Source organism: Asparagus officinalis, chromosome 3 (assembly GCF_001876935.1).
Source record: "Asparagus officinalis chromosome 3, Aspof.V1, whole genome shotgun sequence".
NCBI lineage: Eukaryota > Viridiplantae > Streptophyta > Magnoliopsida > Asparagales > Asparagaceae > Asparagus > Asparagus officinalis.
Window position 1 is genome coordinate 49,793,749 of NC_033796.1, and position 23,179 is coordinate 49,816,927.

The 23,179-nt window shown below is 33.8% G+C and overlaps 1 protein-coding gene across 1 annotated transcript in view; it reads left to right on the plus strand.

Annotated features, from left to right (window-relative positions):
- LOC109835088 (protein RNA-directed DNA methylation 3) overlaps nucleotides 7,503-23,179 on the plus strand; it is a gene marked incomplete at its 5' end in the record, with an annotated part of 23,379 nt that continues 7,702 nt past the window's right edge. Inside the window, 16 exons of the mRNA XM_020403086.1 lie at nucleotides 7,503-7,629; nucleotides 9,312-9,544; nucleotides 9,630-9,785; nucleotides 13,007-13,165; nucleotides 13,246-13,329; nucleotides 13,766-13,833; nucleotides 13,925-14,242; nucleotides 14,343-14,394; nucleotides 14,467-14,622; nucleotides 14,930-15,070; nucleotides 15,141-15,213; nucleotides 15,294-15,452; nucleotides 15,537-15,573; nucleotides 15,712-15,725; nucleotides 17,472-17,529; nucleotides 23,070-23,134. Of these exons, the coding sequence (XP_020258675.1) occupies nucleotides 7,503-7,629; nucleotides 9,312-9,544; nucleotides 9,630-9,785; nucleotides 13,007-13,165; nucleotides 13,246-13,329; nucleotides 13,766-13,833; nucleotides 13,925-14,242; nucleotides 14,343-14,394; nucleotides 14,467-14,622; nucleotides 14,930-15,070; nucleotides 15,141-15,213; nucleotides 15,294-15,452; nucleotides 15,537-15,573; nucleotides 15,712-15,725; nucleotides 17,472-17,529; nucleotides 23,070-23,134 (1,900 nt within the window). The remainder of the gene's footprint in view (nucleotides 7,630-9,311; nucleotides 9,545-9,629; nucleotides 9,786-13,006; nucleotides 13,166-13,245; nucleotides 13,330-13,765; nucleotides 13,834-13,924; nucleotides 14,243-14,342; nucleotides 14,395-14,466; nucleotides 14,623-14,929; nucleotides 15,071-15,140; nucleotides 15,214-15,293; nucleotides 15,453-15,536; nucleotides 15,574-15,711; nucleotides 15,726-17,471; nucleotides 17,530-23,069; nucleotides 23,135-23,179) is intronic.

Consider the following 23,179-nt stretch of genomic DNA (forward strand, 5'->3'; position numbering starts at 1 on the left):
AGACCCCCTCCCGGAGCTCAGGTCTGACCTCGCCTCTCCTTCGGTTGCCCCACCTAAGTCACCGCCGATGAACAACTGTCGTCAGCAACGCTCTCACCACCTCATCCATCGCGCCCCAACTGATCGGCGGTCTTTTCCCCTCATCAGGATCCGCCGACATCCTACCGTCGCCGTGACCCACCTCCGAGCTCAGCCCGATCCCACTACAGCCCCGAGCTCCGCCTCCTCTTAGATCCAAGACCTCCAGCCAAGCTCCCCTCCATCTCATGGCAACTCAGCCCTCCACTAGCTTGTGCTCTGCCTTCGTCGAGTCTCCAACAGCCTCGTCGAACTCCATCAATCCCCAGATCCGTCCTTGGATCTGCTCTAAACCTCCGCAGTCGTCGCCATCCCCTACAGTCGCCGCCGCCTCATTCGCAGGCTCTCGACTTCGGAGACAAGATCCTGCTTCTCTTGATTTGTCGCTTTGGTATTTATATATGTTATATGCGAGATTAGATTGCGATATTCTACATGGGTTATTGATGAATGATATTAAATACTGTTGTATTTATATTCATGAAGTGACGAGCATGATATGTATTTTAAGCCATTTATGATGAGTGAATATGTTGAAAATTAGATCATAACTAATTATGAGATGTTTTTGAAAGAAAGAATATTTTTTAAAGATTATTTTGAATTATTAAGTATGAGAAATATTTTTAGCAGAATTTATTTTAGGTGAGAGAATATTAAAAAGAATATTTAAAGAATATTTTTGGAATTATTATAATGAGAAAATAATTTATTTTGAAAAAGGATTATTTTAAATAACAGATTTATTATTTTGAATTAATATAACAAGAAGTAATTTAAAGAAATTATTTTCAAAAAGGGATTATTTTAAATTAGTAGATCTGTTGTGAATTGAGTATGTGTATAGAATTAACTGTATTTATTTGCTGTTTCCTGTTGTGATTGAGAATTGTTTGTAGTCATGACCGTAGTGGCCTTGCCTGACCTAGAGACATGTGTTGTGTTGACTTAGAAAAATAAGAAGAGTTGGGATGAGAAAGTCTTTATTCATGTGATCGGATGTGGCTGTTGATGTATCTTCCAGGCTCGTACCAGTGAGTTTGTGTAGTACTGAGGTTGGTTTGTTGAGTCAAAGTGAAGTTTGTGTAGTCACTTTGGTCAGTGAGTTTGATATTCACCCGAGTTTAGCTTGAGTTCGAACAAAGCTGAAAACGGATTGCGTGTAGTCCTCTGACCGAGTTTGTGTAGCGGTATTGGATGCACGTAGGGGATATGCGAACAGTCAGTTATCCGATAATATGAACGTTGACTCTATGTGAGATGTGGATCGGTGACCTGTTATAGGATGATTAGTTACAAACCCTCGTCACCCAGTTGATTTTTAGATTCTTAGGATTATTATGATTTAGTGGTGGATTGCATTTCGATTTGTTAGATTTTCAGTTACACATTCTATTTTTATTTCTGTTGCATCGGTTATTGCATTGGTCATTCGACCGTTCTATTTTTTTCTTTTGTGAGATCTTGTCGTGTGCCACGCACGTTGACGTACACCTGTTTTCTCTGGTGTACGTTAGATTTAGAGGACGGACAGGTCCAGTATGGAGACACCTCGCAGTCGGAGGGTATTCCAGATGGAGTATAAGAGCAAGCTAGAGTTTAGCCTTTTTCTTGTATAGTTGCTGAGAGATATTAGATTTCTTATGTAGTATTATTTTTCTTTTAGTATTCAAGGATTTTTTTAGTTATTTCATAGTACATCTTTTATTTTGTTGGACCATTATTTTTATATTTTGTTGAACTATTTTGTAATAAAGGCATGTTTGACCCAAACTCTGCGTCTCGGATGATATTCCATTTATGATATGACTCTTTTCTATTCTGTTTTGTTTATTATATTCTTGCTAATTATGATCGGGGACCTGTGACTTTACATTTTATATTGTTTGACGCTTAGCGTATTAGGTTGAGAAGAAATGATCTTTTACTTAATTCTCCTCAATCTAATACGTTACAGACTTGTTCACATTTCGATTCCCCGGTATTTTGGGAAGCGGGGCACGACATTAGTTCTAAAATCGGATTAGACTCTGCGTACTACCATTGGTAGATATATGGACATTGTGATTTACTTGTGTCACAGCTGTTCTTCTCGCAGTAAGGAGTAGTGATAAGTATACTATTTTTTCTTACTACTTTGGCACTACAAGAAACAAAAAAGTTGGGTCATGATGACTTATCATTTCTTTTTTTACAGTTTTTAAGGAAGAACTCCACTCTTTTGTTTGTTACTAGTTGAGATGCACGTGCAATGCACGTGGTTGAATATCATGACTATTTAAATTGATGGTAATAGAGTAAAAATAAAAAAATAAAGTTTTTTTGAGATTGATCATCAACTCAATAATCTCTCTCTCAAATAAAATATTATCATTGTTTTCTTTCAATCCAGACTTTGACCACATGATCTACTATTTGTGAATTATAAACACATTAATCTAGTGCAACATCTCTATTTATTAGTATCTTAAAGTCTTCAAAAGATGGGTGATCATTCAATTCATAAAATTTTTTTGCATATGAATTTACTTGCAATATGTCCATTAAACTTTTAGTTGTGGTTTGACTCATATTCACGTTAACTTTTAGTTGATGTTTCACTCATATTTATATTATCTAATATTCTCATTCAATTTTATAGCTCATTCTTTATATCGTAGAAGTAAAACTGAAAGTATGAAGAATTATTTTCTTACGAAATTAGAACAGAGAGATTATGATATATTTCGCCATGTGCCCTAAATATAAAAATTTCTATTTTCTTTAATGCAAGGTCCTTATCAAATCTTACCCCAAACAATTTGAATAAAAAATACTATTCTAACTCATTTGCCTACGGCAATTGAATTGTATATAAGATACATAACTCATTTGGAATATCCATATCTCCTAAGTGGATTTGTTGTTGTAAGAGCAACATGTTAGAGACTCGTATTCAAACTTTTTAGCTCTATAAAAGCCACAAGAATTTGGAGTGCATAGCTTATATATCGTAAAGAACATATCAATTCTTGAAGAAGTTTTCCTAATAATGATATTATTACAATGATATTACTATTCAATATTAAACCAATTTTATTATATAAGATTATATGAACCTTTTTAATAAATTATAGGTATATATATAAAAATTTCGATGTTTATAGCTAGTAGTTGAGCTCCACAAAATAGGTTAATTTTACATTGTAGTTTGTTATTTGTAGTACTATTGACAATATCATTACATTTCCTCTTTATCTTATTATTCACATTTTTCTAATGTAAGTTCTTTTTTGCTAATCATTCAATTGATTATATTTAGTTTTTATAATATCAGATGTTATAATATTCTCTTTTATTTAAAAAGTGTTGACATCATTTTCTTAAAAATATATGCACATAGTAGCAATAGTATATACTTTAGTGTAACTCAAACATTGATTTGAAGCCTATTTAGAGTGAGGTCCTTTCTATGCTAGAATAATGATATAGTGATTACACAGTCTAAAGTCAATGAAGAAATTTCTATAAAGGAAAAGTAATTTAATATGTCAAATTAAGAACTAATTTATAAAATATACATGAGCAGTGCAGATAGCTATATAAAGTAAGGTATATATCTTCTTAAAAATTTCATAGTGAGTGACCAACTACAATCATCCTAAATTAAGCATAAATAATTATTATTTTAGTTACTAATGCATTACGCGTAACTATAGAATAAATCTCTAGCAAAAAATAGGAATTGAGATTGTATTATGCTATAGGTAAATAAATAAATGTTATTAGAACTCCTCTTTATATTAAATTTAAAAATAATAATTTAAATTATTAAACACTATATATTAGCTTATGTGAGAAAGTAAAGTAATCTATGTTCTATATATGTATATAGTCAATCAATCAAACATATTAAAATTATGATGACCACAGTCAAAATTATATGGCCGGTTCACATTAAATATAATTTATAAAAAATAGTACATTAAAATCAAAATATTTTTAACCACTATATAGATTGTCTAAAATTTTGGCATATATAAACTATACTGCATAGGAATAGTGATGTGCATACTTAACTATGGTCTAATAAACTTAAGAACGACTTATTCTTCAATATTATTATTAATTAAAGTATACGTGCATTACACTAAAAACACAATAAAAATTTAGAAAACTACAAAATAAACACCCTCAAAAGTTTTAAAAAGTGTAAATAAGCACCCTAAAATTTGTAATTTATAAATACACAAAACTATTTAACATTACATTGAAATCAAGTAATTATAAAAAAAAATCATTAAAAAGTTTCAAACTTTGAAGGGGTAATTTATAATGTACTATACTTTAAGGGTGTTTTTTATAAAATTTAAATTTAATAGGTTTTCAATTAGTTATGTTCTTTTTAAAAAAGTTATGGGTAATATTTACCATAAAAAGTTTTTCCTAAACCTATATTTAAAAAAGTGTATGATATTTTTTACAAAATTTTAATTTTCTAGGGGTTGTTAGTAATTTTGCATATTCATTTTAGTATCTATAGGTTAGAAATTCTCATGGTATTTTTTTGTAAATTATGAATTTTAAGGACTTTTTGTAATTTTTTTAACTTATAGGTATTTTCTACAGATTGTAAATTGTTTATAGACTATTTGTAATTCCTTTTTAACTTATAGGTATTTTTTACAGATTGTAAATTGTTTATAGACTATTTGTAATTCCTATGCTTTCAATTTACTAATGAATTTAAAAATTTTATGGTATTTTTTATAAATTTTGAATTTTAAAAGTTTATTTGTAATTTTTGAAACTTTAAGGGTGTTTTCTATAAATTATAAATTATGTAGGGGATATTTATAATTCTTATATTTTTAATGTACTGTTAGGTCAGAAATTATCTAGATTTTTATAAATTTTATAAATTTGAGGGTTTTATTTTGTAATTTATAAAAAGTTCATTGTGTATTGCAAATTCCATACTTTTTTAGGGGTTGTTTGTGTTATTTGTAGGTTTTTAGTATGTTTTTAGGTTTGAAAATTTCAAGGGGTTTTTTATAAATTTTAAATTTTTAGGGATGTTTTTATAATTTTTAAAACTTACAAGATATTTTTTCTAAAGTCAAAAAACTTTTAATTTCTAGTTAGTATATATTTTTTAGATTTCTCACTGAATTAAGATAAGTAAAATTTATAATTTTCAAGATGTTTTAATAAAATTTTGAATTTGTAGGGGTATTTTTGTAATTTAAAAAAGTTAGAGAATGTTTTTTATAAAGTCCAAAAACTTATAGGTGCTGGCTAGCATATGTTTTTTAAATTTCTCTACGAACTGAAATAAGTAAATGATTTGAATTATAGGAAACATATTTATTTTATCCGATAAAATGTTAAGTCTCATTATAAATATAATAAATCATTTGATTTTTAATTCAAAGAAGACATGATAGTTAGAATAGATTAAGATAATAATGTAATATTAAAAAAAAACTAAGGATAATATTGACATAGAATTTTTTTTCCGAATTCGTACGTAAAAATTTTGGCATTTTGGTGGAATTTCAAATTCTATGATTAAAAAGTTTTTTTTTTGGGTTTTAGAATTCTATAAAACTTGTTTGTTTCAAAACAAATTTTAGAATATCAAATCCCCAAATAATAAAAAAGTATTATATTTAAGGATTTGTGAAATCCTTCTTTTTGGGTGGGATGTGGGGTGGATTTCAAAAAGTGTTAGACAAATTAATGATTTCAAATTCCCAAAAAATTGAAACAAACAAAAATATTACAAATTATAGTATTCTAAATCTCAAAATATTGTTGAAACAAATAAAGTTTTAGGAATACAAACTTATTACAAATTACCTATTGATTTCAAATCCTATGATGAAATTCATATCCTAAAATTATAAGATTTGAAACAAACACCCACTTAAAGGGAGTATGATGGAGTCAAAACACTAACAAAATTATAATACACTTTATCTTCTTCCATATCAAAAAGTAGGGGTGGGCAAAAACCGAAACAAACCGGTTCAACTGAAAAAACCGCCCGAAAAAACGGATCGGTCAACCGAACCGAATTAAATGGATGAGAAGAAGTCTCTAAACCGCCCGAACCGAATTAAACCGGTCTGTATCCGGTTTGAACCCCTGAACCGCCCTAAAAAAACCGAACCGAATTCTTAAACAAAAAGTAGCTGCGAGCCTTGGGTGTGAAGAAAATTTATGGCTGAATGTTTAGCATTTAAGAATTGTGGGGTGGAGTTTATACTAACATATATTTGAGTACGCTGATATAGTTAAGTGAGATTTCCGTAAATCAATACAAGATGTTGAGGTTGAAGGATAAATTTAGTGTTTTGGTCAAATTTCAGTGATAACATGAATACAACTTGCTAGTGCTGGATATCAAATTAACCTATAGTATAGGCTGTCAAGGATATAAGATAATTCTTGATGAGAAAAAGACAGCTAAAAAATTAACGAAAATCATCAAAAGGTGTGTGTGCCTGCAAAATATTGTTCTTTCTCTAAAAAAGGCTACATAATTACATGGTCCTCCTAGTGTATTAAACTAGTTATATTCAGATCATACAATTTGATTAAGTGGCTTAGTACAGTTTTGATTGTTTCTTTTCAGTTTTGATTGCTTCTTTTCAGTTTTGGATATAACTAAAACTTACCCAGATTTTTGTAAAATAGAGTTAATTCGGTTCAAAACCGAAACCGAACCGAATTTCGGTTGGGCCGAATATTCGGATGAAAGAGAAAAAATCTGGATCTGGATGAGAGTTTTGAGAATTCGAAAAATTTGGATTGGGCTTAAAACCGAACCGAACCGAATAGCCCTATCAAAAAGCGTAACTCGTTTCAAAAGTTCCCTCACCCAGTGCCGTTAAATCCAAGGATTAACGTGTCACATGCTCATGCCACGTAGCTTATTTTCTCCTGCAAGTAATTTGGTCCACGCTTTGGTCCCATTTGTTGGTGACATATTCTTTTCACTGACTGTAGGGGCCCACACCTCTCGAAATCTGGCGTTACTGTCCAAAATGAAGCACTATTATTTTCGCCCAAATTAGAATACACACAGCCACGTTCAACCTGAACGGGTCCCAGTAAAACGTGGGTGTAAAAACCACAAATCGAAAAAACTTGTCCTCGCACCCGAATAATTAAAAACCCTCAAAGTTCAGGAAATAAAACTATGCCACGTGTAAATATTCGCATGGGTCCCGAAACATAGTCCCATTGACCAATAGACCCTCGGTATTAATAAGGCGGAGGCCAATAGCCACCGCATCATTTCTTCTCTCAAAACCTCAATATCTCAATGTGCTGAGCTCCGAGCTCTCCGATGGCGGTAAAGGGCAAAGGGAAGCAGATCGCCGGGAAAGCCCCGGCCTCGTCTCCTTCGACCTCTTCAGGTAAGAGGAAGAAGGTGATGCAGGAAGAGGCGCTCCGGCGTCCTCCAGTTTTTCGACGACGCCGCTGAAGACGACGGTTATGAAGAAGATGAGGAAAATGAGGGTCAAGACGATCTCGTCTACGACGACAAGGATCTCAACCTCGGTATAATTTCTTGCTGATTTTAGGGTTTTGGCTCTAAATGCTGTGTTGTTTAGGGTTTTGTTGAACTTATTTTGGTTTAGGTGCGTGTATTTGTGAATGTCGGCGGTCTAGGGTTTGGATGGAGCGAAATATAGGGCTTCTATATTATTGGGACTTTTTTGGTTGTTTTCGTGCATGTATGTTAGGTTTGATACTGGTACTGCATCAAAGGTGGAAGTTTGAAATGAAGGATAGAGATTTTTGAGTTTTCATTAATGTCTTCTTTGCAAACGAGATATTTTTCTTTGAGTTTTTAAAATGGTCTTTTTTAGGGGTTTGCTGTTGTTATTACGCTCTCACAAAGAGATGATTTTCCCCCTTTCTCTTGCCATTTTCGAGATCCCTTCTCTTTATTTTTGAACAGTCCTATCCATTTCAATTTTTTGGTTTGAACGGAAATTTTGATTTGCATCCATTTCCTTATGCATGTGGATGGGTCTAGGCTTCTATATCTAGTAGAGGGCTTCAAGTTCTGATAAGCGAAGTCCTGGGAAAGTCACCAATGTTCCGAATAGTACATATCTTCTAAAGTTCTTTTTTTTGGGTGTGAATGGGCCTGTTTTCTTAAGTTGTGCTATTCGGTAGTTTTTTCACAAGACTGGAGTTTAATTCTTCACGGAACAATTGCATGATGTATTTTGCAGTCTGAACGTTTTATCCCCTCCTTTAATCTTTGCTTTTTTTCTAGGTAATTTCCCATCGTTTCGAAATCTCTATATATATGCATAAATGTCTAGAATTTATATTTCCTCTTCTTGTTGCTTTGTTTTCAGTGTCAGTGTGCAATCCAGTCCCTTCCTCCCTCCCTCCCTCCCTCCCTGAAAAAGAAAAAAAAAAACAGTGTGTGCATGCGCGTGTGTGTTACACACAGCAAGCTCTGCTACATTTACGCCTTACATGCACATTTAAGGATTCCAGATTTATGCATGTGCAATGTATTTAAATGGAGATAACAATAACCATTCGTAGCTAACCACAAGGCTATTCCATGGCGATTGTAGTTATGGTACCGTATACGGAATGCTTTTTATGAAATATGTGCTATATTGTTTTTATCGATATCCTTTGACAATGATCAGTGTTTCCTTTTCCCATGGCACTTGACTTGACCTTCCTTGTGTACTTTTATTAATATATGCAAGTGAAATATAATCTGATTAACTTTACTTTGTGACCTGTCGTTCTTGTTTCTTTAGCATTACCTATCCTTTAGGTCATATTTTTCTTCTTCTTGGATTAAGCATTTTATTGCTTTTCACCATCACTTGCTCCCAAATTATTCTCTCTCTGATTCCCAATTACAGGGTAACATCCTATTCTTTTGAGATATACGTGTTCCTTTTAGCAATTCACTTCATGGATATGCTAAAGTTTCTTATGTCCTGTTACCATTATTTGCTTTTACTTACTTCATCCTTCACTGAACAAGAGAATTCACTTTGCTTTGATGTTTAATTTCTTTGCTTCTGTTATGATATATCAGAACATATTTTTTCTGTAGCGCCATAATTTAAATGCCTCAATCTGATTATGTATTAGGGAAGCATTTTGTCTCTTTCTTTTTATGTTTAAAACTTTAACTTATATCCATAATGCTAGAATATATCCATAATGCTACAATATTTCTGCTTATCGGTAAACAGATATCAACAAGGAAAGCAGTAAAGATTTTAAAGGTGCTGGGAAATCCCCTTATCTCCCTATATTTGTCAAGGAAGAAGAGGTGAGTGGCGATGAATTGGAGGAGCTAATTAAAGACCGTTATGGAAAAGGCTCGGAGTATGTTGTATATGATGAAGATCCTAAACAAGATAATGCTGCTGTATCAGTAGAGCATTTGGCAGGGGATCCAAATATTTGGAAGGTTAAATGCATGGTGCGTTGTTGACTTTCTTCAGTCAACTAATGCTATTTGATTGCTGTTTTTTTCTATATGTTTTGTTGACTAGGTATTGTTGCAGGTTGGTAAAGAACAACAAATTGTTCTATCCTTAATGCATAAATATGCCGACTTGCAGAGGCTTGGAACAAAAATGGACATAATTTCTGCATTCACTCTTGAGCACGTAAAGGGCTATGTATACATTGAAGCTGATAAAGCATGTGATGTTGTTGAGGTATATCCTTGACATCTCCTTTACATAAGGATAGCTATCGCTATCAGTTACGATCACTATGTAGTTAGGATTGGTGGATCTTCTTTGTATGAATTCCATATATCAAATTTGCTTATTATATAATTTTATTTAACCAAGATAAAAACTTTATTTAAAAAAAAGAAAACGAAAAAGAGTTGAAGTACAAAAATTGTGTAAAGTTATGAAGTGATCAGAATAGAAATTCCTTTTGGGAAGCTTGGACACTACATTTCCTACCTTCCATACGTTTGATGCCACAGGAGATGAGTGCTTTATTTACGTGCTAACTCTCTTGCGATATCTCAACTCTCCATGTTGGTTACGGTTCACTTTTGAATCTATCATCATGTTTCCTTTCTTTTTGAGGCACTGCTAACCCTGCTGTATCTAGCAACTTAAAGCTTTCAAAGTCTTTCCTAACTACCTTGATTGGTCAGAAACTACTCTCTCATGCTTTAAAATCTTGAGTTTGGATTATTTGGGTTAGATCTAAAGTCCCAACCGAAATTGGTCGACTCATTTTGATTCAATTCCACTAGCCAGGTATTAAAAAAATAATATGCTGCCATCTCACCCACCTATTCAAATCTTTACCAATTTGCCCCCTTTTCACGACAACACACCTTTGTCCCCCTAATTATCTGACCTTAAAATTGTCGTCCATCCTCCAAAAACCTTCATATTCACTTTGAAAATCCTATCAGGAACTGCTCTCTTGTGCTCAAAGCAGTGGCATGTGAATAGTTCGTTAAGAGGGGTCCAGCGAGAGCTGTAATGTTGTGTGATCAAAGGAGCAAATTGATGATTGTTGAGTGTACACTGCCACCTTTTCTTAAGCAAAAGCCCATAGGATGATTGCATTTCCGAGGGGACATGAGTATTTGAAGGTGATGAGGTTTGTACTTAAAGATGTCTGCTAGTAAATTCTCCTTGCTTATACACTTTATACCATAGATTTAAAACTAATTTGTGGCTTATGTTGACCCCATGATGGAAAAAACAACTACAATATTTGTGCTTTAGGCTCGTTGCATGTAACCTCCAGTAAAAGGTTGAGATGATCCCTCCCCATTTTAAAGCAGAGCTTTTGGGCAGTTCTCCATTCCCACTGTTGGATGATCCTTCTGCCATTTCACTAGAAATATGAAAAGCTGGGTTACAAGCTTTGTCTTGTAGCGGGGCATTCAAACTCTTGGATGAGACTTTCCAGCAAGATCAACGAGACCCTATTTGCTCTTGAGACACTCTTCTGTCATGAGTTAATTGGATATATGGTACATTAGAGGTACAACTTGTAAACAAGCTAAATGTTCACGATATTTTTATTTTAACGCATGTAATCAAAATGTAGTGGTAGAAGTCTATCATCTTTTACTTTAGGTCTTTAAGACATATGACAGACTGTGGTCCGTTACAATTGGTGAATTATTTGATACGAGCATATTTAAAAAAGCATACTGATCTGAAAACTGTTACGATTATGTTTTCCCTATTTCTTAGACAGATTCCTATCTAACCTTCTTTGCGTTTAAAATAAGCAATTGTATATGATACAGCCAAAGGATGCCTTGCTATAAGCATCTCTTTCATCCTGCTATGTCTTAGGCCTTTTGTTCATGCCCATCTCCTTTATTTGCATAATATCATGTGTGAACATGATAGCATTATGAGAACAGCTTTCAAGTTCTGAAGACTTCTGTACATCAGTAAAATATTTCTGCTTTTACTCTAAAATATTCTTATTATAACCTATCCCAACCAGTATAAGTCTGCAAGTTTGCAAAACTGGTGGCGCAAGTATTCATTACCTTCTTTTTTTAAACATACTAGTATCACTGCACGTGCAAATTCACATGCAATAGACATTAAAACATTTTTCTGTTTTCTATATAAATAATGTCCCAAAGTTAGATCATTTCTTAACTTTGCTACCTTTTAATAAAAAACAGTGGACCAAAACACAAAACGTTGAAGTTTAAACTTATCCCAAAATAATGTAATATTCTTATAAATTTGAGACTTGAGAATGAAGTTCATTGTAGAGTATACTACTTTTTTTATTAATCTATGACACTAAATATCAAGTCAAAGCGTTGTAGAGAATATTTTTCCGCAATAATATAAATAATATAAGAGTTGTGCAAAAAATTCTTTCTACAATTGAAAATAAAAAATTAGGCTTCGAAATCAGTCATGTTAAAATTTTATATTAAAACAATTACATAATAATTTTATACTCTCAGATTTATATATTCTATAATTTCTAAGTTTATTTAAGAACTATTATTTGATTTAGGAGAGTCGGGGGGACCTTCTTGTATTTATTATTATTTTCCTCATAAGTTCGAGAAGAATCAAGTTCTAGAAGTTCTTTTTCGATTTGATTTTTAGACGGGATAGAATGAGTGGACCCTCACTTGGTTGATGAAATTACAAACTTATCGTTAGTTTTGAAAGGGTGAAATGAAGGAATGTCTTTCTTCTACAAGTCTCTAAATATCCTTAGCTACTCTTCATAAGTAGAATAAATAGTGCTAACTAATAGAAGCTTAATTTGAAATAATTTAGATAATCTTTAGGATTCAAAATAAAATATCAAGTCCTGGATTATTTATGCCAAATGTCCATTTGATTCAAAATTGACAATAACCTTACTTGGATCTTTATATAATAGTATGGACATAGAGGGGAAATAGTGAGGGGAAATTTATTGCAAATTGTTCCAAAGAAAAGTTCTTAAAGGCCCTAAGTATTTAAAAAAATCACTACATGTAAAAATTTGTGGTTACTGAGAGGACACGTGTTGTAGTAAGGGTTACTCTTTTATTCTTTCTTCAAAAGCCAAGTGCGGATTTACCAAAATTTCTATTGGGGTGGCAAAGCCATTCAAACATTTTGGTACCCCCACTAGGTTCTTTATATTATAGTATTAGTCCTTCTGGCCAATAGTGTAGACTCATTTTGTTAAGAGGAAAATTATCTGCACAAACTTAAAGAGGTATTGTCTGCCTGCCAGTTCAACCTTGCTTACTTTCTTAGTGTCTGTGGAATATGATCACTAGATAGTCCAGTGCAATATGCTTCTCCATCTCTATCCCAGAAGAAACTTAGTTTTTTTTTTTGTTTTAATTTTAACCAAATCATGTACATATCTGTGGAGCCTCTTTTAGCTGCTTTTATTGACACTATACCTCTCCTAGGCTTGCAAAGGGTTTTTCAATATATATTCAACCAGAATGGGGCTTGTGCCTAATACTGAGATTCCGCACTTGCTTTCTATTCGGAATAAAGCCTGTATACTTTCCAAAGGTACATGGGTTCGTATGAAGAGTGGGAACTACAAAGGTGACCTTGGACAGGTGTGAGATTTTACCCTCAGTTTCTGGATGCTTTTATTATTCTCTAATGCTTCACATTTTAATCATTTTTCTGCTGAAAGGTCGTGGATTATGATGACATGCGGAAGAAAGCAACAATTAAGCTGGTTCCACGAATCGATCTACAAGCTATTGCCAAAAAATTTGTGAGTGCTTTTCCTAAGTACCATTCCTTAACCATAACGAAAGTGACATGACAAATTCTCAGTTCCACTTATGCCCATATTTCCGATGCTTATTATTTTAACCTGAGCTATCCCTTAAGTTCATCTTTTTATTCCATGTTACTTGAAATCTGATCTTCCATGTGTTGAATTGCACGTAAGAATATTGAGGAATGGCATAAACAGTTCTTTGGGTCAATTTTTTTATTATTGAAACACAAGTTCACTAGCATAATTTTCAAACTTTTGTCATTCTGCCATGAAAAGTTCTCTATCTTGCCACCTAATATTTATGTTCTTTCTTATTCTATATTATAGTTATGTTCAGTTCTGTCCTGCGTTAGCTATTTGGATTTTTATGTAATTATTCATTCAACTCTTATGCTTCTATTCATGCACCATTGCATTTGATTTTTAGGGTGGTGGTGTATCTTTGAAGGAAGCTGCTGTTCCTTCTCCACGGTTGATAAGCTCTCACGAGTTAGAGTAAATTCTCTACCTGTCCAGTGGTATGGTTGGATTGTTTTGGTCTCAATGGTCTCATGTTGTAATTTCTTTTTACCTTTCCATTTGTCAGGCAATTCAGGTCTCATATAGAGATCAGGCGTGACCGCCACAGTGGTGAATGTTTTGAGATACTTGATGGTTTAATGCTGAAGGACGGCTACTTGTACAAGAAGGTATCCATTGCATCTATTGTCTACTGGGGGGTAGAACCTTCAAAGGATGAACTTTTGAAGTTCACGGAGATGAGCAAGCCTGAGGAGGAAGATGTAAGCTGGCTTTCTAGCGTTTATAATGTGCGTAAAAAGATAAAACCATCCAAGGATTCGGACCTAAAAGGATCTTCTGAGAAAGGGAACAGTTTTAATCTCCATGACCTGGTGTTATTTGGGTTAGTACTTCCAAGAATTGCATTGATGATACTTATTAACAATGTTAAATCATGCAATTTTAAGTTATAAATTCTTGTTTATTAATTTTGTTCATGTCAGACGTAAAGCATTTGGTGTCATAATAGACATGGGGAAAGATGGCACGATGAAGGTAGGCAGGTTTTGCATACATTTTTCTTCTGTAATTAACTGTAAATTATATTTGAAATAATACTTTGTTCAGGTATTGAGGGGTGACAAAGAAGGACAAGAAGTCATCACAGTTAAGGCCGAGGCCATAAAAAGTCAATGTGTTGATAAGATGTTCACAGCTTCTGATCGCCACAGAAAGACCATTTGCATAAATGACATTATTAAGGTGTTGGAGGGCCCATTGGAGGTATGCTTTTATGTTCTCCATCTTTCTCATGGATTTTATTTCACTTTCAGAAGTATTTTTTCCTTTTAATCATCTATATGCTTCTGTCCACTGTATGGTGACTATTTTAGTTCTATGGCATCAGTTACACTGAATTGCAAGATGTATAAGTGATAAGCGTGATATTGCGTAGTGAACTAAGTAATATAACAAAAGACCTATGTAGATTGTGTTTGTTGTGTGAAGGACACAGAGCTCTTTAAGCTGTTACAGTTTGTTATGTCTAATGTTATAAACAGCTTCATGGTGCTTGAATCCTCTTTTGCAGGGTAGACAAGGAACTGCTTGTCATATGTACAAAGGAACTCTTTTTATCTATGATGAGAGCCAAGAGGGAAATAGTGGAATATTTTGTACTAAGTCAGACTTATGCGAGAAGATTACACCAGCAAAGGATTCATTTGGGAAGGTGGTACATTGTCCCTACTGTGTCTTCTCTACTTTTAGTTGCAGTCATTTGATTTCTTTTGCTGTTGCAGGGAAATAAGGCAAGCTCTTCATTCAGCCAAGATCCAGTAATATCCTCTGAGCAAGAAGATAGTTCATGTACTTGTGTGAATCTTATTCCTTGAGCTCTTTTGTATGTAAAGAATGTGATTGTAGACCTCTAATATAATATATGTTTAAAACAGTTAGCAGGAATCGCCGTAGGGAGTCAAACCAGATATTCTCCGTCGGGCAGACCTTGAGAATTCGAAAAGGACCTTTGAAGGGTTATCTTTGTCGTGTTGTCCGAATTTACCGTTCAGATGTTACAGTCAAGTTGGATTCTCTGGTGAAGGTCATTACAGGTTTGTATATCAAAAGAAGTAACACATATGAGCATTGCTCTCAAGAGCGGATTCTAATGTTTCCTCAACATAATGCTTATGCAGTTGACGAGCAGTTGCTTTCTGATCCTAACTTAAAGAGGTACGTAAAATATTGAGGTGCCTCTGCATATATTTACGTCCTTATTTCAATGTCTTGCAATTTCTTCTTGCAATTTTTTTTAATTTTGTCTGGAGCAATCATCTGCTCATTATTTCATTTGTTATTTTCAATTCGCAGGGACACTGCAGGAGGTATGTCTGTCGATATTTTTGGAACTCAGGACAGACCTATTGCTTATCTACTATATTATGTGAATGGTTACTTTGATAATATTTGTGTTAAGACCAACTTGGACAGGTTCTACACTTCTGGTTCTTTTGTTTTCTTCAGTGCCATCTGTTCCTGTTTTCTTTTCTCAATTTGATATAAGATATCTGTAATTCTTTGGCTATCTGCTAATGGTGATGACTATAAATTCTATTAAGAGACCTGATATTTTTTACGAAACTTTTGAGTATACAAATTATAAAAGTTTGTAATAACCAAGGATTATAGTATTTGCAAATGTCAAGCTGCATTTGGCATTTTGGGTCTGAAATTGAAGGGGCTGAGCTGAAACTCCTGTTAAGGGGAAGCAATCAAATTTCTATTGATATATGTATGTAGCAGCTTGTTTCAGTCCAGCTCCTGCGGAAATGGACCAGTATCAATTTTGGATGGGAACTACTTTTGTTGTCTTCTTTTGTTAAAATTGAGGGGCAAAAACCTTAAACAGATTTCATTCCCACTAAATAAGAAAGTGATAGAGGAAAAAAACATCACGGACACTGTTTTATAGTATCAGTAGTTAGACAATTCTTTTCTATTTTGGGAAAATTCTAAATTGGAGTCCAACTTACAAGTAAGAAAAATAAAATGGCACCAGAAAGTAGGAACCGAGATAATACTCTGCTTTGTACTTGTGGATGGTTTTTTTTCCCTGTTTTGTTTTTTCCCTAGAATTTTGGTTTTTCCTTTTTTTGGGTGGTTTTTGGAGGGTGGGGTAAATTTGCCTCGCTGCCCACTGCCCTTTATGTGGCTACTTCCAACTTTTAACAGTTTCCCACGAAGGAGAAAGTTTATCATTTGGTATGTGTGGCTGGGTGAAGAGAGAATGAGAGTAATATTTTAGCTATTATAACACTAAAACACAACCATTCTCAATTGATAAAAAAGAAGAAGAAGGATTCTGGTGTATCAAACAAAGAAGGGCCATCTGACCATGTTATTACTTGGTTATTTTTTAACCGTAAGGTTTATGCCAAATAAAAGTGTAGAAAAATCAGTGGATACAGAACCTTTTTGTAATAAGTTAATAACTGATGAATGTGAATTATAATACAGTAGTAATCATCTATTTTGAGCAGTAAAGTACAATGTTGCATCATCCATTCTTCTTGACAATATGAGACTAGTTAGTGTGTTTAAGTAATTGTTAGTTTAACAAAGTGATAAAGGATTTAGCCTAGGATTGATTGATTAATTATCAGGTGAGGATAAATAGATTGAATTTTTCTAATTGCTATATTAAATCAATTTCATCTCTATTTGGAAATAATGATAGCATCAACTATTCTGTTAGACAAGATTTCACGAGGACCCAATTTAAACATTATGAATTATCAACTATTAAATAGAAAGAAATGCTGCTAATTCCTTTAGTATAGGTAATTTTAAAAGTTCTAGGCCATTGGTATTGGATCCAATATTCTGGAGATGAAACCGCTTAAGTGGCTTTATTTTCTGATATTATTGTATAAATTGCAACTTGAAACTATTGGAATGTTTGATAGTAATTATACTCCTTTAGTTTTTGACCTTGCCCCCTTCCCTTCCACTGTAGTTGTATCCTCTTTTATACATAAACTGAAACTCCTTGGCAGGATCGAGGAGGTCATTTGAGTTGCTGACTTTTACTCGCTTATTTTCATATGGTGTTTTGTTGATAATTTTTGCAGGTGGATTATCTGGAAATGGAGAACAGACTCTGGGTGCAAGTTCATGGGATGGTGGCAGGTAAAAAGAAGCTCGTATAATATGTTTACCTTTAACAGCCTTCATTTATCAGATTAGTAAGAGCAAATGTAGACTGTCAATGTCCTTTACATGGTTCGGTTGGTCATTCTTTCGTGATAGTTATCTTTCAAGAGCAGAAAACAGTATAGATATGGCAATTACTCCTTTAGATATTTAGATGTACCATGGCTGGCAGTAGGTTTACGGTGTTGAGATGGTTGGCAAAGTTATGAATCATGCAGATGTGGCTTTAAGTATCATTTTGCTTATTTCTTGTGCATGGGAAGAATTTGTTTCACAAACAAAGGAAGCTAAAATCTTCTAATGTGAGATGCACATTGATTATTCAAAAGAACTGTTTGATTTTGCTTTTTCAGATTGGTTTCCAGCAAATGCTGGTTGGAAAATATGACCGGCCTATCCATTGTAAAAAGTTTGCAAAAGAAGGTTAAAAAAAGAAATTAACATCAATACATATGTATCTCTTTGGAAAAACAATGGAGGATGAAAGCCATAAAAGGATACCAATAATATAGATTTACCTAGAAAGTGACACATATTTACTAGTTTTGCCGGAAAAGTGATACTGACATAATTTTAACGTAAAAAATGACAAATCCGTAGCACACAGGCCTTTTCGATCGCAAGAGATAATTTAAGTGAAATATTAAAGGAATTTTACATTTAGACCCAGAATCTCTCATATATTTCGAATTAATCCCCTCTCCCTCCTTAAATTGTGAAATTTATTAAAAACACAATCCTTTCTTCCCACTAGCTCCTTCCTCATCTTTCCCATCATGCCCTCCATTTTCTTCTTCTTCATATCCCAAACTTTTCCTTCTTCCTCCCTCTCCTTCCACTTCCTTTTTATATCTTCACTCTTATGACCTTATCTCCTTCATTTTCTTCTAGCTCATCTTAATAACAACCTCTCTCCTCCTTCTCCTCTTCCTTTCTCTCACTCCCTCTCACACCTTATTTTGCCCACTTCTAATCCCCACCATCAAATATTCTATCAAAAACCCAACCTCCTCATCTTCTTTCATAATTTTAATTGGATGGTTTTTGGAAAAAAATAATTTGGAGGAGGTTGGATTTTTAATAAAATGTTTGATGCTGGTGATTGAGAGTGTACAAAGCAAGGAGGGAGATGGAGGAGGGGGGGAAGAGGAAGAGGAGGAGAGAGTAGGATAGAGGTTGTGGGTTGAGAGGAGCTACAAAAGAATGGAGGAAATGAGAGAGAGAGAGGAGGCGATATGACCATGAGAGTGAGGATATTGAAAGGCAGTTGAAGGCGAAGGAAGGAGGAAATGTTGGGATATGGAGAAGAAGAAAAAGGAGGAGATGGCGATAAAGATTGGGGAGAAGATAGTGGGAAGGGAGGAAAATTTTTATTACATATTTCACAATCTAGGGAGAGAGAGAGAAGGGTTAATTCGAAAAATATAAGAGATCAGAGGTCTATATGTAAAATTTCTTTGATATTTCATTTAAAAATTATCTCTGGCAATCGAAAAGGCCTATATGTCACCGACTTGTCACTTTTTAGGTTAAAGTGTCATCGATATTGCTTTCTAGGTTAAAGTGACTTTTTAAGCTAATCTTAATCTGGTATTTTAGCCCCTATCCTATGTAGCCGTGGTTGCTTTTGGCACCATGAATGTGATAGAAATCGTCTTTTATTAAGAAACATGAAGGGAAAAAAAGTTCGTTGTTAATTTGGATTCAGTTGGATTTGAGTGAGAATTGGCAAGAAACTTATTCACCTTCAGAATAAAGTTAAGTCTTAATAGTGAGAGATCATACAATGAGATTGAGTCAGATTAAGGACCTGACTGTAGCTTGTCATACTGTCTTGTAAATTTAGCCTCTTCAATATTGCTTTTTCGTTATGGTTCTTGAAATTAAATTCAGCTTTTATCATACTAAACATTTTATATCCGAACAAAATTATGGATAATGACAATTATTTTGTTTCCCATGGACTGCAAATTGGCTTGGTAATCTGTATGGTTCACTTTGCGCTGTGGTGCCTTTCCCAACTTTTGGTTTGATCTGAATGCCGTAAACTGTACATTATTAAAACTGATATATCATTGGATTTTCTAAACTTTGCAGCAAATAGTTATTTTTCTCGCCTTTCAAAATTTTTGGTTCTGTTTGATAAATAGTTCTTTTCCTAATCATTAGACTGGTGATTCGGAAAATTGCAAGATACAATTTTTCTATCCATATATTTTATATGTTGATTGAACAAATGTTGTGGACATTTTCTTTTGACCCTTAGTGTAGTTTGGTTTGCGGGAGTGAACTCTATGTTTGTGCCGAGGGAAGAATGATGCCTCTTGCTGTCTCCCTAATGTTTATAACACATTGCATGGTGAACTAAAGAAATAGGAAAACATAACATGTTGTTAGACGTCATCGCACCCTCTTGACTAACTACGGAAGGGTCTCACATCCCCATCTATCAAATGGCCAAAAATAAATTGGAATGAACGATGTTGCTTAAATGTCGTCATTGAATGGAGGACACCCTGACGACATTTGTTTTTTTTTTTTCCATTCTAGTTCTCTTTTGTTTTTGTTTAGCTCGTGTAGATCACACTAAGGGTTTTAATTAAAAAATAAGGCCTATATAGGGGTGCAAATGAATAGCGTAAGGGTCGGATATGATGCTTACTATATTTGTATCTGATACAGGTACATGTATTCACAAAAATGAATACAAATACGGATATACATATGAATATATATGCTGATACACGTGGATACAGAATGGATATGAAAAAACTAGATAAGATTGAAAAAATATAGTTCATATGATACAAGCGAATTCATTCGTGTGTTTGTTATATTTGAAAATCTAAGATTAGACACATAATCATCTAACTTCAAATCTATTAATTTAAGAATTAAAACAATTGCAATTGTATGATCAAAATATAGATATTTTGGACACGGGTACATATATTTCACTATGTATATGAATCCACTATGTATATGAATCCGTAACCATATCCTATCAGATGTAGATATTTATTAGCCTTATTCGTATTGAACATCAATATATCCGCGGATACGGTTTTTTTTGGCAGCCCTACCTGTCTATCGTGCGCTTTGGGGGAAACTATTTCATAATTCTTTATATGATCCCCCCGCGCCCTCCTAATCCATCCTTCTGTATGTGTGCACATGCATTCATGCAAGAGTTCTACAGTTGCATAGGAGCTCATCCATTGTTCAAGTGACATGTGATATGCATGCTAAACCTTATCAAATATTGAAGCCTTCTTTTCCTACATGTTCTCTTTGTTGTTTAGTGATTTACGCATTTCTGGCTGTTTACACTGGCTTGTAACTGCAATAAAACAATGTCATTACTGGTAATAGCCAAACGAAGCTAATCAGGAGTAAAACTCTCATTTTATGATTTTAAAAATATGTTCATGGATATTTTGTAGAATGCATTAGCACGTCTATTTCAGACGTTCCATCCTTCACTGATCCTACTTCTTTTGCATGTCTCTATTCTACTTAAAACTTCTCTCAGATTTTCTATTCCGTACTTTCAGTGCCCATGTTCATCTTTTTGCTGTATTTGAGAACTCCTTTGCTTTTCCGGATCTATTGTTTTTGAAGTTTGACAGCCATGTCAAAGGCGAGGTTAAGGTGAAAAGCTTCTATTTTTCTGAGGTGATACGCTCCAAATGAGGCAGTTTTCATAGTGAAGCAAATGCGATAAAATTTTCCAGAAGTTCATAAAAATTACAATTAATGTCAATACATCAAAATCATCTTTATGATTATATTAAGAAAATCAACAAAAATTTCAAAAGAAAGAAACATTAAATTTAAGAAGAAAAATTAAGTTTTACCTTACTGGTTGTCGCTAGTAGGGGTTGGCGATGAAGATTACTAAGATGATTGCCTTTTGGCGCCTCAAGAGCTCGCCTTGGCGCCTCGTGACCTTGCCTTGGCGTCTCAGGCGCTCGCTTAAGGCATGTGATGCAAGGCGCAAAGTGTTTTGTCTTAGTTTCAAAATTTTGAGGGTGCATAAGGTGTCCAATAAAGCAAAGTTTGTTTTTGTTATTGAATTTTTGTGTTTCTTTTTACATTGTCGATTTTGTGCTATTTTTTGTTGGAATGTACTTTATTACCTATATCATTTTGAGGACATGTCATTATTTGAACCTTAAAGTTCAATGTTTGTTGCTTAATTATCTGTGTTAGCAGTTACTAGTTAATATTATTGTTCAATATTTGTTACTACTTCATTTAGATGGTTTATGACTTATTAAATTTGTTACTTTGAAAATTTGGTCGTGATTAATTTGTCTTGTTGCTATTTATCGATTTTTGCATATTATTCACAATGTTTGTGAATTTTTTGAATATTTATTGCATTGATTCACTCAAGCAATCACTTTTTTGGGGCGCCTCTCACCTCAGGCAACATAGGACCTCATTGTCTTGATTTCACTTTTTGCTTTTAAAACACTGCTTACCTACACACATAGAGGAGGTGTATATTATCATTCCAAACAGGGGTTGAATGTTACCCTCAAAATAAATGGCAGATAAGCAGGAACTTGGATCCTCAAATAAAATCTAAATTAATTTGACGTACTTTCCCTTATATTATATTATTTTATTTATAATAGTGTATTTCATTGGAGTTGTATGTTATCAGATTAAATAGGGGCTAAATAGCGCTCTCAAATAAACGGTAGATGAACAGAGAATTGAAGAGTCAATTCCCTAAGAAAACCTAATTATCTTGATGTACTCAACCTTAGTTTATTATATATTTTAGAGTTTAATCTAATGCAGCACACTGTATCATCATTTTGAATAGAGGACTGAAGAGTCCTTAAGAAAAGATGTCTGAACAGGAAATTAAAGATTCACTCAAACCTGGTCTACTCACTCTTATTACTTTTTTAGAACATAGTGTACTTTGATGGGGGTATAGATAGTGTATTATTACATTAGATATGGTGCTCAATAGCCTCTCCCTTCCCAAAAGAAACGAGAAGGAAAAAGGGTTATAGGTTCCCCTTGCGCCCAAGGTGCAAGCATCTGGTGCCTTGGCACTTTCCTTGTAAGCTATGGTGCCTGGCAAGCCAGTTTAGCTGGTCTAGAAAAAGACAATTCTCAGGTGCAGGTAAGCTATGGTGCCTGGCAAGCCAGTTTAGCTGGTCTAGAAAAAGACAATTCTCAGGTGCAGCACTTTAAATCACTGACCCATGTTAAGCGTGATGCTTTCACTTTCATCTTTTTTAATTGCTGCTGGCCTACGCTTTACATGATATGAAATTCTGTTACTTCCGTACCACAACCTTTAATAATCTTTCTGAATTCATGTGTAAATAATATATGGATTTTCTTAACTCTCTAAAGTTAGCTAACTATGGATCAGGATGTTCGGTTATCCTGGAACATCAGTCAAATATATAAACTGTAAATTTGTGCAGTTAAAAGATGAATTTCTACAGTTTGTAATTTTGTGTTATTTGTCTTTCTACCTTTTGCAGTAGCTCTTGGCAAGATTTGTCAACTTCCGCGTTTTCTTTTTCTGCTAATAATGACCAAAAATCAGGTATGATGTTTAAATCTTTCTATATTGCAGATTGAGTGACATAAA